The sequence below is a fragment of the Centroberyx affinis genome, unplaced genomic scaffold (assembly GCF_046629955.1).
Source record: "Centroberyx affinis isolate AG114_WGS23_722 - 3 ecotype Tasmania unplaced genomic scaffold, CSIRO-AGI_Caff_v1 ptg002479l_1, whole genome shotgun sequence".
Classification (NCBI taxonomy): Eukaryota; Metazoa; Chordata; class Actinopteri; order Beryciformes; family Berycidae; genus Centroberyx; species Centroberyx affinis.
The window spans coordinates 40710-58516 of record NW_027280711.1 but is presented as its reverse complement, the minus strand read 5'-3'; the positions used below and the strand labels follow the sequence as shown (position 1 = coordinate 58516).

At 45.0% G+C, this 17807-nt stretch overlaps 1 protein-coding gene across 1 annotated transcript in view; it reads right to left on the bottom strand.

The window, feature by feature from the left end:
- The window catches only part of abca1a (ATP-binding cassette, sub-family A (ABC1), member 1A), a 46642-nt gene that overhangs the window by 7545 nt on the left and 21290 nt on the right, over positions 1 to 17807 (bottom strand). Inside the window, exons 9-34 of the mRNA XM_071534046.1 lie at positions 12255 to 12498; positions 11491 to 11630; positions 11263 to 11379; positions 8709 to 8903; positions 7116 to 7324; positions 6841 to 7017; positions 6474 to 6696; positions 6144 to 6365; positions 5504 to 5708; positions 5168 to 5281; positions 4740 to 4914; positions 4434 to 4565; positions 4162 to 4301; positions 3895 to 4032; positions 3579 to 3808; positions 3188 to 3260; positions 2855 to 3057; positions 2696 to 2747; positions 2456 to 2572; positions 1989 to 2137; positions 1661 to 1785; positions 1238 to 1336; positions 777 to 966; positions 455 to 549; positions 319 to 351; positions 108 to 213 (exon numbers count right to left, since the gene is read on the bottom strand). Coding sequence (XP_071390147.1) covers positions 108 to 213; positions 319 to 351; positions 455 to 549; positions 777 to 966; positions 1238 to 1336; positions 1661 to 1785; positions 1989 to 2137; positions 2456 to 2572; positions 2696 to 2747; positions 2855 to 3057; positions 3188 to 3260; positions 3579 to 3808; positions 3895 to 4032; positions 4162 to 4301; positions 4434 to 4565; positions 4740 to 4914; positions 5168 to 5281; positions 5504 to 5708; positions 6144 to 6365; positions 6474 to 6696; positions 6841 to 7017; positions 7116 to 7324; positions 8709 to 8903; positions 11263 to 11379; positions 11491 to 11630; positions 12255 to 12498 — 3903 coding nt within the window. The remainder of the gene's footprint in view (positions 1 to 107; positions 214 to 318; positions 352 to 454; positions 550 to 776; positions 967 to 1237; positions 1337 to 1660; positions 1786 to 1988; positions 2138 to 2455; positions 2573 to 2695; positions 2748 to 2854; positions 3058 to 3187; positions 3261 to 3578; positions 3809 to 3894; positions 4033 to 4161; positions 4302 to 4433; positions 4566 to 4739; positions 4915 to 5167; positions 5282 to 5503; positions 5709 to 6143; positions 6366 to 6473; positions 6697 to 6840; positions 7018 to 7115; positions 7325 to 8708; positions 8904 to 11262; positions 11380 to 11490; positions 11631 to 12254; positions 12499 to 17807) is intronic.

Below are 17807 nucleotides of genomic sequence, written 5' to 3'. Positions count from 1 at the left end.
CTTGTTTAGTGCATGGGTAAACTAACACGGTTTGCATATACTATAAGCTTCTTTAGACAGTATACTGCAGTATGATGTACAGTATGTCTGTGAGGCGAGTGTCTTACTCTCTCCAGACGGAAGCGTCTCCGGAGCTGAGCGATGGCGTCGTCCACGTCATCGCTGTGCGGGAGGAACTGAGAGCTCCTGGTGCCCAGTGAGAATCCACCGTATCTGTGTAAAGCAAACCCATTTTAATACCAGAAGAAGGAACACATTCAGTTCAATATCGATCGAGCGCAAATAAGCCGAAGCTGGAGAAGCTGTCTGAAAACGTACCTGAACTCGTTGACCCAAATCTTGTTGTTCAAGCTGTGAGGGGAGAAAAAGTGATAGCAGGAATTTGAAATGTGGTTTCAAATATGCAAACGAAACACTAAATAGGAAATAGATGTGTTGTTGATGTGAGCGTTACCTCTTGCCGATGATCTGAGCGTAGGTTTTGACCAGGTAGTCGGAGACGTTTCGGCCAGTCAGGTTCTGCAGAGTGTCTGTTTCACTGATTTTCACCTGGATATACACACACAGTATTCTAGTTTCAGGCTTGTGTTAGTTTTCCCCCTATTTTTGTTTGAATCCTTTCATTTCAGTTTGTGTGGAATGTTTACTTCATATTTATGGTGAATTCCTTTACATTGAGAGTTTTTTTCACTTCAGACTATGCATTGATCTCTGTCTGATCATTTGTTCATCCCTTCATCTGTGTGTGTGTGTGTGTGTGCGTGTGTCCCTCTAACCTGTGGCGGCGGCAGCCCCCCCGCGCCGGCCGGACACTCCGGCAGCATCTTCTTGCGTCCCTCGCAGCTGCACTCGCACAGCGGGGAGGGATTCTGCATGGTCCAGTTCCCCGCGGCGAACAAGTCCTTCACACTCTGAGAGATCTCCGGCACCGACCACTCGTCCTCCACCGACGTACAGGGAGCTTTGCTGGAAACAGACAGGCACAAGCTGTTATAGACACTGATGATGACGATGAGGGAAAGAGACAGAGAGTCGAGATGAGAGAGAATTGCAATCACATCGATGTCAAAATTGAACCAAGATCACGAAACTGACGCTTTCACATCTTCCAACTGTATTTGTGTTTTTATGTAACGTAGGATTGTTTGTAAGCCTGTATCTTTATTTTTATGAATGCTGATACTGTAGAGTTTTTTTCTTTTTCCAGAGAGATAATACATTTTTTAAAAACACTCACGGTATGGGTTGTCCCTCCATGCAGTGTGTTCCGAACCCTGGGTTTTCAGTCAGAGCTCCCAGTAGTTTGTTGGTGTGAGGGTCCTCGGGTGCGTCATTACTGCGAAGAGACAGATACTCAATTACCTTTTAATATTACATACTGTAGATCTGCAGTAATCTAGTAGATAGATCTAGTAGATAGATAGTAGTAGTATGTTAAGAGTCAAGTCTAATCATCTGGACACTTCAAGTCATAGAGGCTTACAAACTCTTATGCTAGCAGCCACGCATACATAATCACCAGAATCAGTGGCTTCCTCAAACCCTCATACCATTTTTCTAGTTTTGCGTTTTTTTTGTGTTAAAGTTGAATTAGCTTTGCGAGAGAAGGGAGCAGCACAATGCTAATTATTTCTTCTAGACAGATACATGGATATCTTACCTGATGAAGGTGAACTGTTCTTCGTACATGCCGGGATGCAGGGCCAGACTCGGGTACTTTCCGAACGGAGGAACGATCAGGCTGAACACCAGGGCAATACACACAAACACAGCCGGAAGCACGATCTGGAAAACAACATCATGCTTATTTTTTAACTGTGTGGGCCAACAGAGGATCAAAAAATTGTTTCTCAAAAATGTAGTTTTGCTAAGACGCACCTACATCTGTGGTTAAGTTTTAACTTTCCAAAGCAAAGGGTAGGGTAGATTCAAGGCAGAAGGACTTGAACATACATACATATGAAATAAGCAGTATAGTATCAGTATACCTGAGCGAAGAAGCCTTTCCTGGAGCGCCGGGCGTAGAGGAACCGTTTCCAGAGTAAAGCAACAAACTGCTGCCTCTTCAGACTCCAGCCTTTGACCTGGTAGGAACCTTTACCGTCTGCACCGCCCAGCCAGTCTGTCTCACGGGATTCTGCACAGAGAAGACCAGGAGAGGCAGGAGAGTAAGCTTACAGCGGCTTATACGACATGATGAGTAAGTGTCCTGACGTTTTGATCGTGTTGGATAATCATAATGAATTGTTAAAGAGACAAAAAGGAGTTTGCAGTAGCATATGTCTTACGCTTGTAACGCAAATCTGCTTTTCTCATGGCTCTTTGAACAAGGAGGGACTACAGAAATGTGACTTTTTACCCCTTTAGAGAGCTGAGAAAGTTAAAAATCGGATTTTAAGTGACTGTGTTAATCCAGTCTTATACGCCTAAACTTTTTCTGTTAGTGCAGTTCTACCTGGGTCACCTTCAGAGTCGTTGAAATCGAAGTTGTCGTCCTCGGTGAAGGGCTTCAGGCAGCTCTGGTGGTCTCCGAACGCGTGGCGGCGGCGAGTCCTGGTCGGCACCACTCCATCTGCAGCCACAGGAGGGTTGATGAGTTAATATCTAGCTATTTCGGTTTAATATGAACCCACTGTGAACCCTCTGGCTTCTGATCCCTGACATTCTGACCTCCGAAATACATTTGATTACTCACCTGAGAGCTCAGCAGCGTCCACTCCGCTGTCCTCGGCAACTTTCAGGAAAATCTACAGACGTTAAGAGACCAAGTTAAAACAAACATCCCATTCAATGATCTATCCGTGAAACATCTGATACCGCAATGGGTTTGTGAGCCACTGTTACTGCTCCTCACCTCCTCCAGGGTGGTGTCAGATATTCCGTAGCTGGAGATGCCCAGGTCGGTGAGCCGGTCGTCGATCTCGTGGAAGAGCTCCACGAAGGCGCCGTCTTTGGCCGACTGGTAGGGCAGGACGTAGGTGAGCTCGTGGCCCAGGTCCTCCACCAGACGAGCCTCGGGGACGTGCTTGAAGATCACGTTGGAGATGAGGGACACGTCTGGAGGGGGGAGAGAGAGAGAGAGAGAGAGAGAGAGAGAGAGAGAGAGAGAGAGAGAGAGAGAGAGGTGAGAGGGAATAACAAAAATGCCTTATCTTACATATTTCTCACGCGTTTCCACATTTCTTACCGATCGTGGTGGTTTCGCTCTCCGGTTCGCTGCCCAGACCGGCGTCGGAGCTGCTCTCTGACACGCTGTCCTCCTGAGAGAAAGGAAGAAAATAAGGTCGACACATTAACAACAAAAAAAGAGGGGATAAAATAACTCCTTTCATCCTGCTACGAAACCCTTGCTCAACAATTTTCCTTTCTCTCTTACCAATGAAACTCTAAAAATATCTCAAGAAAAAAAGGTTTCATTGTATTTCTGGCCCCTCCTCGCTTTTGAAGACAGCATGGCAGAAGGAAACGTGATCGGCCGCTCTTTTTCAAAGTCATTACTAAGAGAGAAAGAGACTCAAAGTGTTTCTCTTTTATCTCTCTAACACACGCACAGTATTTCCCTTTTACGTTTCTCTCACCTTCTCGGTCTTCTTGCTGTAGGACACGGTGCTGGCGGAGTTCCTGCAGGACTGGAGCGTCAGGTCGTAGTCTCTCTTGACCAGGGTCAGGTAGTAGCCCGTCCCAAGCTGGGTCTTCAGGAAGAGAGAGGAGCCGACGCAGCACAGCTTGCCGTGGGAAATGATGGCGATGCGGTCGCCCAGGATGTCGGCCTCGTCCATGTGGTGGGTGGACAGGATGATGGTGCGGCCTGAGAGAGGGACAGACTGTCAGTTGTCAGTTTGCTCTTGCTTATATAACCTTTCGCTATATTCTTATTTCTATTCGATTTTCTACCTTGTCTGTATTTGAGCAGCAGGTCCCAGATGCCCCTGCGTGCATAGGGGTCAACCCCGGCAGTAGGTTCATCCAGGATCACGACCTTTGACCCCCCGACGAAGGCCAGGGCCACCGACAGCTTCCTCTGCATGCCTCCTAAAAAAGAGGGTCAGAAAGTCAGATAGGTCTCTTTTCAAACTTTAAATCCACACGGAAGAGACAGTGGAATGGTTTACACTGAAAATGGCGATGGTGTCTGGGAAAAAAAGTCAAAGTCAAACTGACCGGACAGGGTGCTGGTGCGGGACTGCCGCTTGTGAGGCAGTCCGATGTCGTTCACGATCTGCTCCATCTCGGACTTGACCTTTTCCTCCGACAGGCCCTTCAGACGAGCGTAGAACCAGATGTGCTCCTCCACTGTCAGCCTGGGTCCCACCGAATCAATACATCACACAATTATCAATCAAGGCTTAAACTATGAGCGTTCCAGCTGAAATGACAGAAATAACAAATACTAAACTATGCAGAGACTAGCTAAGTGATAACTGGATACGTACATGCTGAAAAGCACGTTGTGCTGGGGACAGACGCCCAGGTTCTGCCGGATGGTGCTGAGTTCACTGCGGATGTCCTTGCCGAGGATGTAGGCTGTACCAGAGGTGGGTGGGAACAACCCCGTCAGAATTGACCTATCAGGAACCAGGAAGAAACACAGTTACCGATCACCATCTAAGTTCAGTAAACCTTCAAGTTCCCCCAACTATTTTCCAACCACAAGGTTTAGCTTCACTCAATCCAGGCAAACCCATTTTATATGACAACTGAGTACTATAGGCGTAGATGTAATATGTATATTATCTTACATAGTTGTGGTCTTGCCAGCTCCGTTGTGGCCCAGGAAGGAGGTGATCTGTCCTTCGTAGAATCCCAGGCTCAGCCCGTCGACAGCCAGCTTGTTGCCATGGCTGTAGACCTTCACCAGGTTCTTGATGTACACCCCCGGCTCGATGTGGGACGGCTCCTCCTCGATACACACCGCTGCACAAAGAGACAAGAAATACAGCGACTCAGCAACGCGGTGAACCGAGAACAAAGAAAAGGTTGAGATAACCAGTCCAAGGAAGCGTTGCAGTACCTCCGAGTGCACTTTAAACTTCTCAACTGACTGGTCTAACAACAAGGGGGAAACACTGGAGGCTATGCACTGTTAATTCTGTGCCTTAGTTGGAATTTCTCTGATGCAAACAAATCTCTAACCCAGAAAGGGCCATTAGACATTCACGATTTGTACCTTCAGCGTTGCCCTTCTTTCCCAGAGGAGTGGAGAGGTTCTTGTTCTCCTTCTCTCCACACCAGTAGGTCTTAGTGAAGGGGAAATACCAAGGTCTGGGGATCCCATACTGGCCTGGAGGGGAGTGAGATTTTTCATTACTGTACACCATAGCATCATCCTAAAAATAACTCATAATTCATCAAGTTGCAGCCCAATGAAGTGCAGAAAATAGAGAGACATGTCTTGGAGCACATTGAGGTAAGATCAAATCTGGAGCTATTTAAGTGACTGCAACTGTTAAGCTTCACACTGGTGATTCTGGTTCAACTGCCATAAACATCGTCCATGACTCACCAGGGAATACGGCTTCGATGTACCAGGTCATTATTCCGTAGAGCACGGCGTCAAACAGCATGAGGCAGATGGAGGTGGTCAGGTTGTAGCTGTCTTCCTCCAGAGGGCTGGCCAGCAGGTTGGACCACTGGATGCCCACCCCCTGCTCCTCAAACAGGGCAAAGTACTCGCAGCCGAACCCGAAAGCCACAGGGGACAGCAGGCTCTGAGGGAGGGCGAGAGGAGAGAGAAGCCAGAGGTTAGTGGAGAGGAAAAAAAAAACACAACAGCAGATTTGTAGATGTCGATATTGATTGATTTTTTACTGTGCTTGTGGTTAGTTATGTTTCTTATGAATTCAATTATGCTGGACTGAATTAAAGCGTGTAGCCACAATCAAACTGTGATTTCCCTCTTGTGGTAATTATCCTTCTCGGCTCAAAAATCAGATCAAGAAAACCATAAAGTGGCATAACAAAGAGGTGCTTGGTGCAGTGAAAATAGCATTGTATTTGATTACTTCCACTGCACCTTTCTATTATGGCACTTAATTAGTGCATTTTTCTTGATCTCAAGATTCTTTCATTATTTCTCATGAGGCTTATCACTCTCAAATACTGGTCTGTGAGTCTCGGAGCGTTTGCGAAAGCTCTCCACGCACCACTACGATTTTAGCCCCGAAGCCCACGTAGTCTTGCCAGGCGACACACAGCACGTAGGGCAGGTAGAGCGTGAAGTAGATGATGCCGCCGCAGGCCGCTGCCAGGTTGGCGCGGGAGAACAGGGTGCTGATGAGGAAACACTGCATGATGGTCACCACGGCGAAGGATCCCAGGAAGAGGAACACCACGCCCGGGTCACTGTAGGGCAGCAGGTTGCCCATCTGAGCAGAGGGATAGAGAGAGAGAAAGTTAAATGGTTGCCTGGATTCAACCCATATGAAACACTGATAATGAGTAGTACATATAATGTGTCTTTGTCCCACACCCACCTTCAGTATCAGCACCAACAAGCCGGCGCTGATCAGCAGCGGGATCAAGCTGCTGATGAACCAGCTGAGCCACAGGATGCCGTTGTCCAATCCCATGATCCTCATGGTCTCCTTGAGCCGCGCCTCCTTCTCATACACCACGCCCTTGATGATGATGGCCACGGAGTACATCCACGCCAGCGTCATGAAGAGAGGCATGGATCGACTCATCACCCGCAGGAAACTGAAGACCAGAGAGGGAAAGAAACATGAGTTTTTGCTATCCAACATAACATCTACAGAAGTGTCTCTTTCCGTCTCTACCCATCCATCCAACCACTCAACCATCCATCTAAAACACTTTTTTTCCCCCACAGTGGTCACTTACATGTCATCAACATAGCAGGGGTAGGGCATCTGCTGAATGTAGATGCCAGTCTTCTCCTTGGTGCCGGTGACGGCTCTGATGATTCCTTGCTCGATGACGTCCTGCAGGTAGGAAAACCCTCCCCAGATGTACCGCAGGTCTTCAAAGGGGTCTGCCCTAGGACCAGGGTCCCAGTACCTACAATACAAGACCAGGGGTTAGGGTTATGTGTCCCGCAACAAGTACATACAACAAGAACGTCCTGAAGAATCGAAAAAAAAAAAAAAGGCCCTTACCCATCCTTAATCTTGTTGGTCCTCTCCACGTTATCGATGTCCATGCGGATCTTATAGTTGACGTTGGGAGGCAGATCGGTGCTGTTGCTGTGGGCGATGTCGGGGAACACGATTCCCGCCCAGAACTTCTGGTTGTCAAGGAGACCCATGGACTTGTTGACCAATCGCTCCTCATTAGCTACCGGCTCCAGCTTGTCTAGGTTCACGCACTGGGTGGGAAAGGGACCGAGAAAGAGAAGGTTCTTGACATCGTTTTGATAGGAGTCTGACCAGGAAAGAAGTTGGTTTCATATAAGGTCATGTATAAAATGTGTTAGTAATTTGTTGCGACTTGTTTTGAAGCTGCCCTGGTTTAGAAAATTAGCCTGGATCTTATTTTGGGGTGACAGATACTTGACAGCAACTCTTATGCACAGCACAAATCACCCAAAAAAAGTGAAGTCCTGCTCTAAGAATCATATGCTTTCCTCACAATTCTTGTTATTGTCCCAGCAAATATCTGTGAACTCCATAACCTGTTACAAAAATCCATATACCCTGGATAAACATTGAGTAACCGCATCAGGATTTCTTAAGTGATTCCTTGAGGATTAGCCTCTCACATAGAAATATGCTTAACTGACATTAAGCTGGCTTGTACCACATCCCCACATACTGAATGTGTGAGAAGCCACTGAGTTCATAAAGCCTTATGAAAGTGCAGCGTGAGTCCTAATGCTATAGGCATGACATTCTTCAGGGTCCTGTAAGGCCGTGGCACACTTTTCAGCGTGAGGATCATTGGTTTACACGGCTTTATATGATCTCCATAAAATATGAGTAGTTTTGAGGCAGTGGGTCAGCAGGTTATCTGCGGTGATAAGCGTTGCTAGCTACAGGTCTTCTCAAGGACAGTTCACTGGGTTTAATGTTTGTGTGACATGGATGCCGATTTGACCTCGACTCAGGGTTTACAAGTTCCGCTTTTTAAAAGACTCTTATTGTATTTTTGCTTTATTATTAGATTATACATATTGAATGGGTTATTATGGTTAGAAGATCATCAACTTATCTTCTGCGTCATCAGTGTTTGCGGGAAATATCATGACTGTTTAGGTAATCTGATTATGAAGATTACTATATATCAGATACGTCACAAGGATATTTGATCACATTTAACATTAAACTGATGTTTATTTTGTGTTATAGTAGTCTTGATGAGGAAATCCCTGGCACAGATAAATATGGAAACAATTCCCCATTCACTAGAGCATGAACATCGATTAATATTTGGCTGGAGTTGTTGTTTATGTTTGGGGTTGTTGTTTTTACCTAAGGCTTGCTTTTGGCATACTGACCCAATACAGACAGACAGGGAGCTCTGACACAGTGGGCATGGCGATGATTTGATTTGCTGAGGCCAAGAGACGGGACATTTGACTTCAAGGCTTTTCATAACAATGCTGGGGTCTGGACGCAGTTGACGGCGCATTAAAAACCAATAGAAGATCTGACCTAACACGCTGACCTAAATTTCCCGGCAAGTTTGCATCTTGACCTGAATGGAAACGGTTGCGTAACAACTTTCCTTACTTCCCGACTGTTGGCACTCACCTCCATAAAGCGCGAGATGGTCTGTATGGACTGGTCGGTCTCGTTGAAGGCGTCTCTCCAGGTGTAGGCGGATCCCGCGGGCCTCTGGTCCTCCGAGGCCTTGGAGAGGAAGTCCGACACGTCCGACACTTGCCACTCCGTCCCGCTGAGCTGGGTGTTGAGGAACGCAGCGCTGGCGTTATTCTGCAGCAGGGTCTGCAATATGAAGAAGATGGAAAAAATATATTGTTTATTTAATTGTGGGAAAAATGTATGTCAAAGTGTATGGTATCGTTAAGTATCATGAAAGATAGAGGATACACATATACACAGTGTACCAAACATTTGCAAGTGTCACGCGGTTCACGTCTTAACTGTCACAAGGCTAATAAATCCTTGTTAACCTGCTTCTCTTCCAGCTATAAAGTCTAAAATGTAGGTCAAAGAACAGTAAAAAACAAACCGTTGAATAATCGCTGCATGCCTTTAGGTTTGTTTAGTTTTGTAACCCTTATTAGCTCTGGATTGTCTGTCTGTGTGTGTGTGTGTGTGTGTTTGTTGATGTCGTCTGTGCCCTATTTTACTGTCCTTCTGAGCTTCCTATTCCCTGTTGGCCCTCAGGCTCCTTACAAATCCATTATCTCCATTATCTCAGCCATTATCCAGGTTCCCATAAGAAGCAAGGCTATTTTATGACAGACGGAGGCTAAAAAGAGGCAGACAGACTGTTCGGTTCCATGTATGATAGGGATGTAGCTGGAGGCTTCTCACCACAACACCACAACAACAGATGAGAACTATATGCCCTGCTATTTTCAAAACATATCCGCAGAACAATGTAAAGACAAAACTGAGTAAGGCTTGAAAGTTGATGTTTCTACAGCCAAGTTTTCAAAATGAATTGACCAATTATGATACGGAGACCTGTGTGTCGGCAAATACCTTCAAAGTAAAGTTATTGTTCAATTTCACTTTTGACCACTAGGTGGAAGTGGTGCTCATGTGATCTACATGGGGAAGCTGGAGATGTGGAAGAAAGTCATTCTAGCCAAGAAAAGCCATGTTATGAAGCATATGCCATTCGGGGGACACATTCATCTGAAAGGCTTTATGGTAAATAAGCATAATTATTTATCACGGCTGTCATTCTCTACCCATAAAGCTACACAGGACTGCTGGTACTGTGTGGACTGTGGTAGAAAACAAGCACTTTGTATGTCTGTCTGTGCTCCTCTATGCTTTGATGTGATCAGAACTGGAGGAAAACGGTTTGTCTGAGGTCAAGTCTTGTTTTTGCTTTAAGCGTTCGGACTGCTGCCAGACCCATCATTTTTTATGCCACATTTGAGATTCCTTCATGCTTTGTTTTAATCAATTAAGTTTCATGACGACACGCTTGAAAGAAACTCTCTTTGTCCCTCGCAGTGGAAATATCTGTGTGTTTATCAGTCGGTCTGATTTTCTGTCTCTCTCTCTCCTCCGTGTTTACACCAAAAAGACACCAGCCAGTAAAACAGATTGATTTCTAAGCGAGTGCCAGAAAAACAGTAGAGTATTGATGGTTAATTTAATCGGTCTGCGTCTGCCTCTCTCCTCTGTCTCCATCGCTGTCTACCTGGTGGATCCCCCCCCCCTGGAACCGCTGGACCAAATCCATCAACATGGACTGATTCAGGCTCATTCAGACTCCTTACTGTCGCTTCTGCCCCCACAGAAGTAAGGCCATGACCTATCCTGGGTGCCGACCCCTTGCTTTAGAAACCGGACGGTCCTGCCTTTGGCGAGTCACATCAGACACATAATTATACTCTAGTCATGGAGACGCACAGATTACTATCTTTAAACTCCCAGCTAGACAGGGACAGGAACATTATGGAGTGCACAGCTCTGATATCTGTGTGTGTGTGTGTGTGTGTGTGTGTGTGTGTGTGGGGGGGGGCATTATCTAACATGAACATTGCTAGTTCCCATGCTGAGGACGGGTTTCTCCGATAGCAAGTGACTTTGGTGTATGTTGTGCCAATGTCATTCTTTCCTTTGAAGGGAATTTTATTTACTAAAGGACATTTTATTGCCCACAGATTTGAGGTCTGCAACCTTATGTGACTTTATTCTCAGTAAGAGATGTTGTTGCTTGATTTTTTTTTATCAGGTTTGCACTGTGGGTTGCATCATTGAAAGAAATGTGGTCTGTAAATAAATTGGATTTGATTTATTCTTTACCTCAGGCACCTTCCAGTAAGCATTTAATGGACAGCGATGAGCAAGAGGTGGCCAAGTTAAATGTCATTTTCACAATATGATATTATGCCAAGGTAAAAAATCATATTAAAACAGCATTGGAAACTGTTTTGAACTGATATCAGAAAGATATTTAGGTCCTGATTTCACAAAACGATGAAGGTAGCAGTTGGAAGTAAGTGATCAGATCCATCTTTTTGTCTCTCTGTCTGTGTGTATGTGTGCGTTTGTATCTTCCTGTGGCTACATGCTCACACTTGTAGCACGTGTATACATATACAAGGTGAATGTGTTCATGTGTAGGTATGTGTGTGTGTCAGTGTGGCCCACTCACCCTAACTAAGTCCATCTCCTCGCTGCTCTCCATGAAGTTCCAGAATTTGGGCCTCATCTCCTCCCACATCCCTCCTAGGTCCCTCAGCACACCCAGCTCCTGGAAGGTCTTATTCACCTGGAACACACACACAAACACAGAGAGGGACGTCAGTCTCATATAATGGCAGCCCAGTGGCCTGATGTGTTTCTGGTGGGTAGTTGTTGACATGAGAAAGGGCCGCTGTACCTCATGGATGATCCTCTGTGTGGCCGGGGTATCCGGGGTGTAGAGGATCTTCCCCATCAGCAGGGGCTTCAGAGCTCTCCAGATCATCCTGGAAATGGGGCTGGACTCCAGGCTCCGCATCATGTTGTTACAGTAGGGAGCTGGACAGGGAGAGCAAGGTAAACCCCAGTGAATACACAGCCACTCTGAAGCCTGAGCTCTCTCTCTCTACTATGGTGAAGACTTATACAGTGTACAGTAGTCTATTGCTGAGATGTTTTGTTGTACTATGTCATGGTTTGATGTGGTTCTGTGTATTGTGCTGTTTTCAACTCCTGCCTGCAACTAAGATATCTCCTGGTGGGACAATAAAAGATAATGTGAATGTAAATTTTGCCTTTATGGCATCATTAGATCTTTTTAATTATTTAAGATGCTTTTTTACAACATGCAATGGAAATTAGCAGTTTGAAATGTGTAAATTGCAGCTGAAAGTCAGCTTGCCTGTTTAAAATTGTCGTCCCTGTGATATATAATTCCGATTAAGTGAAGTGGGAGAATAAAGCGTGACAATAAAGATAATGTGGGACAATAAAGATAAAATGAATGTTGCTTTTTATGGTACAATTTCCAGTAATGGATAGGCAATCGCACCATCAGGTCTTTTTTTAAATGTCATGCGCGGGGTAAACTTGAGAATTAGCAGTTCGATCACCTTCGATCGATAAATCTGATAAAAGTCAAAGTAAGGGGATCCGTGGGATCCGATCGCCTCGGATACTCACTGGAGGAGTTGTCGTAAACGGAGACGGGCTCGCTGTCGCTGTCGTTGCCGTGGTTTCCGAACAGGGCCTTGTAGTTGTTGTCCTCGTACCAGTTGAGAGACTTGATCTTGAGGCCGCCTCCCTCGGGGTGTCCGCAGACGATACGCGACACGGCCTGGTACATCTGGTTAGGAGAGCCCGCGGGGTTGGCAGTCAGATACTGGATCTCCTTACGCATATCCTGCCAGCTCTTCATGCTGGCGAGCTGAGGGGGGGGGAGACACACACATAACATACACAGAAACGTTAGCATAACGTCGGTTTGGTGGATAGCCATAGGTATGTCCTTCCAAGTCTTCACACTGGTAAGCCGGGGGAAATACGGACACACACAAACACACACGCACACACATTCATAGCTGGTAATCTTTTCATTGGAAAAACATCAGGGCTTACAGCAGGACAGAGTGAGCGATTGTGGGATTGAGAATCATACAAATCGTCTAATAGAGAAATCAAAACATGTACTTTTTTAATGTTGATTTACTTGCACACAGAAAGATATTAGCATAATGCTGGCTGTTCATATCTCCTTATACAAGCACTTGTGGGATGGTAAATAGCCTTAAAACATTCATACAGTCAAATTCTAGGATGTGGGGTTGTCATTTATGAATACAGGAGGTTTAAGCAACATGGATTAAGAACACTTTTCTAATGGAGATCTCTAAAAAAAAATTATTTCAGTCCGAGTTCTGAATGATATCAACATCTCTCTCTGGCCTCTCCGAGCTGTATGTGTGTCATGTCGGCCCCATGTGTCACCACACCAATGTCGCTCTGTGCATGCCATTTCCTCTAGGGAAGCTCACACGTATCATATATCACAACATGTGAGAGGTGTGAGAAAGCGTGTATGCTGCATGTGTGTACATCTGTAAGTTCGTATCATCTATCATAACAGGCAGCATATGAGACCGTTTACATGAAGTGTGTGTGTGTGTGTGTGTGTATGAAGCTCTAGGTGTGAAGCTATTAAAGGTTATCGTCTGCACTATGAGTGGTATTCCAGACATCAAAGTCAAGTGTTGTGCTGCAGGGTGGAAACACTTAGTACTTAGTCACCTGCCTGACCAAGATAAATTTAGCTACTGTTCTTTGCACTATCTCCCTCCCTGTGTGTGTGTGTGTGTGTGCGCGCGCGCGTGTGCATTTGCATGTCCCTCTAACATGGGAGGCCAGATAACATGTAACACCCAGTCTGACATTTTAAAAGCATCCCACCGCTCTATGAGTAAAAAGGAAACACGACGCTGCACTTTTCTTGGTCTTTAAAACCCAAATTCTCCTTGTTGTCTCTCTTGTTCTCTCTTGTCTCTTGTTTCGTTCTTCTCTTTTTTCCTCTCGTTCCACTCCAATTCGTTACATTTTCTTATCAATGATCATACAGCCCAGCATTCAAAAAAGTTGAACAAGTAGTTTGCAAGTCGCCACTGTGTGCAACTGTGTCTTTGTCCAACAATACTGCTTGGGGGCAGTGCAGTGCTGCTCTCTTGTTTCATATCATAATACAAATCTCCTATACTGCTGCTCTCAGCTATTATTAACAATCCTTCTATGGTCCAGTATTCTTTAATGGAGCAGTCAGAAATTACAGATAAAATCCCAATTGTCTCTTTATTTGTGAAGTAGTACTAAACAATAGCTAGGTTTCCATTCAAGTATATTTTTTAAATTAAGATGTATGGAATTAGAGAATGTAAGTCTCCATCGTGGTTGTATGGCCATTAACTAATGCACTAAAATGTGTGGCTAAATATGAAACAAGTGTATTTCTTTGTTTCCATCTTCAGATGAAATATAGCCAACATTAACTGACACTAAGTAACAATAACAACTTGATAAAACTTAATCGAGTCTTGAAAGGCTTTCCATTTTTCTCCTGTTTTTTCTGACGTTCAGGAAGCCTGTTACTGTAACTTGCTTCAACCCAGTTGACAGACACACACCTACTTAAAATTTGCTTGACATCTGGATGAAAGCATAGCTACTGAAACATAAAATTCTGCATCCTTGCTTCTCATCATCATCAAAAAAACAAAACAGCTCCCGACACCTGCTTCCTTGATGTTATATCAACAGTCATGTGCAACATTACGTCAGGCTGCAGGCTCTGAGAGCAGGGAGTTCACTCCGGTTCACACAGGGGTTACTACAGGTCAAGTGACAAGTCACCACAAGTTCCCTATTAAAGTCTCCAAACTGGTCAACGGCACATATTTGTGTCATCAACTCGTGATCGGGCGAGAATGAAAGGAGGGATTTTTGTCTTAGGGCGTAAAACAAAGAAAGGGTGGAAGAAGAAGAGGGAGTTTGTGTTTCAGAGGAGGTTACGTGGGCTTAAGCAGGGTCTCTTGGTGTAAGCCGGGCAAGTTGTGAAAAGAGAGAAACAAAGCAAGAAAGCAAGAAAGAAAGAAAGGAAGAAAGAAAGAAAGGAAAGAGAAAGTTTATGAGCTATGCTGCTCGTCTGTGTGTGAGAAAGCTTGTAGCAGAAGGGGAGGTGGAAATGAGAAGAGGGGGGAGGCGAGGAACAAAGAGAGGTTACTATCGGTCGTTCCTCTAATAGGCGAGCCTCTGCAGACTAGGCAAGTAGCTGACTATTATACTGACAAATGTCAACGAGCACACACACACACACACACATAGACGGAGACTCTGACAAACACACACCTGCACACAGATGCAGGTACAACACAAGACGTCTCATATTTTCCCCTTATATTTTAACTATCTGTTCTCGTCATGGCACCATGCAGACACACGGCTCATCACATTTGGCCATTTTATTGCTAAAACCATCCGTCTTTCTCAGATGAAGTCACATTTATCTCTGTCTTCTCCGTGTTATTTACAGTGAAATTGTTTTTTTTTTCTGTCCACAGCGAGTCAGAGTATACGCTTTCACCTAATTCTCATTTTCTCTCTGTTTTCCCACGGCCTTTTTCTGCCCGGCAACAAGAGATTCAACACTGTTTTCCAACAAAGAGAAAGTGAGCCTGAGTGAACTGTTGCTTCTCAGATCACACACACACACACACACACACACACTCCCTGAGAGCACTCTATGTGAGGTTAGTTTGCAGCTGAGCTTAAAACCACATCAAATGTCACATGCTGTCTTGCTCTCTCATACACAAAGAACTAGGTGTGATAGAGCGTGCATGTGAGTGTGTGTGTGTGTGTGTGTGTGTGTGTGTGTGTGTGTGTGTGCGTGTGTCTACATGCGCACGCACATGTTGTGTTTGCACAGACGGGATGCATATCTAGGTCTTTGTGTGGGTGTTTGTAATGTGTGCGTGTCTGTGTACATTTATGCATTAAATAGGTCTTAGTGCGTGTGTGTGTGTGTGTGTCTGTGTGTGAGTGTGTACACATACATATGTACTTGTGTGTGACTTCTCTCATTTCCATTGCTGAGGGCTACAGTAGCTGTGAAAACAGAGCAATGACCGACAGAAACCTCAATTGCCGTCTTCGCACTTCTGTTCTGTTCTGGTGTCAAGCGCTCACACACACAAGGACCGATGTCTCATTTGGGTGTTATTAAATTAGGTGTTATGTGTGTGTATTTGTGTGTGTGTGTGTGTGTTGCTTGTCTGATATGACCCATAGGTACATCTACCTCTGCCTGACAGTAAAGTGCGTGTGTCCTTGCTTGTTTGGTATCAGCCAGAGGTGCATCTGGCTCTGCCTGCCAAAAAAGAGTGTGTGTGTGTGAGAGAGAGAGAGTGTGTGTGTGGTTTAAGTGGGTATGTGTGCCATTCCCCTAGAGGCAAGACTTGTTAACAGGGGTGACTAGGTGAGTAACACACACACACACACACATGCACACACACAGTCTGGCAGGCGAGGCGATGCGAGGCGAGGCGGCTCGTCCCAGAGTAACCTCGTGTGGCGGAGCTTGTGTGGAGGTTACTAGAGTTCACATTTCCACTCTGCTAGCCTCGGAGTTATTCAAACCAAGCAGCTCAGGGCCAATAATACATTCTTATCACCAAATCATAGATTTAAATTGCATCTAAACCAGGCTCTGACTAGATTATTATACTTTCAGTAGAATGAGTTTGTGTGGAGGTTACTAGAGTTCACATCTCTCTGCCAGTGTAACACCTACTATATTAAGTAATCAATACAATCTGCTCAAGCTAAATACTGTAGAATTTATAATTAGCATGTAAGAAGAGCCTTACAGTTGACTATGAAGGAGGGTGTATTTCTTGTGGCTGAAATGGATAAAATAATAGAACTGTGTATCATGACCAAGCAAACTGTAAATGTATCTGACAGCTAACAGAAGATGCTGAGTTTAGAGGCGTGCATCGATCTGCCGTGCGGATATCAGGTTGTAGATTCCTCCATGATGCTAGTGATCGGGTTTTGGAGCGGAGGTTACTAGAGTTTATTCACACTCTCCCCGCCTCGCACTTTGCTTAGCAACTGCTTAAGCCGCTTACGGCAAACAATACAAAGAAGATAAATGTTACTTATGGTTCCGAGAAGCACGCGGAGCAAAATCAGCATAAACAAATTGGAAAAGGACATGTAGAGTAGATGACTGTTTTGCCTTGTGAGGGGGGAGGTTACTAGAGTTCGCGGAGACTTGCAGCCAGTGTGTTGCCGCTCTAAAATTAGACATTAATGACCACTTTTCTCTCATTTACCACTGAACTTAATGAAGGCCTTTGGATAAGTTGTTGTAATAGCCTGGGAATGAGTGGGAGTCCAGATTATTAGAGTTGAAATCTCCTCTCTGCCAGCCTCCTGAGCTGAACAACATAATCTGCTTACAGACAGAAGGGTTAAGGGAAATACTGCGAGTGATTAGGATCTAACAACAATAATGCACTGGACTGTGGATGGCTGTTTAACACTATTCACAAGCATAAACGGACAAAGACGTGCGAGCTTTCATTTTGCATATACCTATCAGTCGCAGTTTGCCAATGTGCCAAAGAGCCGGTCACTATAGTTCATTCCTCCACCATGCCAGGCTCACACCTATTTCTTATTATGCATAGCTTACCAAAGCAGCTTAGGGCAAACAATACACAGAACAAATACACCTCAACTGGTTTCTAATGAGACTATTATGAAATAACTGCGATGTTGTTTGGTGTTTTCTTTTGCTTACTTGAATTGAAACTTTGCCTGGTGAACTTCAACACTAAAGATGCCCATCCTATCTCGTCATTTAGTCTAGTATTGAGTCTTTACATCTTATGTTTCTTAAAACAAGGGAACCCGCGTGAAAACGAGCCGTTTCTTCACTCCTGAAAAACTGACACTTTGGAAATAGATTACCACGGGTGGTTTTTGCCCACCAACAGTGATAAGCCCTGGATTGGAACCCAGGCTGTGTTCTGATACCACAGATAATTACTCGCTTGGCAGTTAGAGGTTACATAAGTTCATTTCTTATTTCTGCCAGCCTCATACCTCATCTACCAACTGGCCAAGCAAACCAACATAATCTGCTTGAGACAAAATAATACATGCTGAAGAGAAGTGATTTGA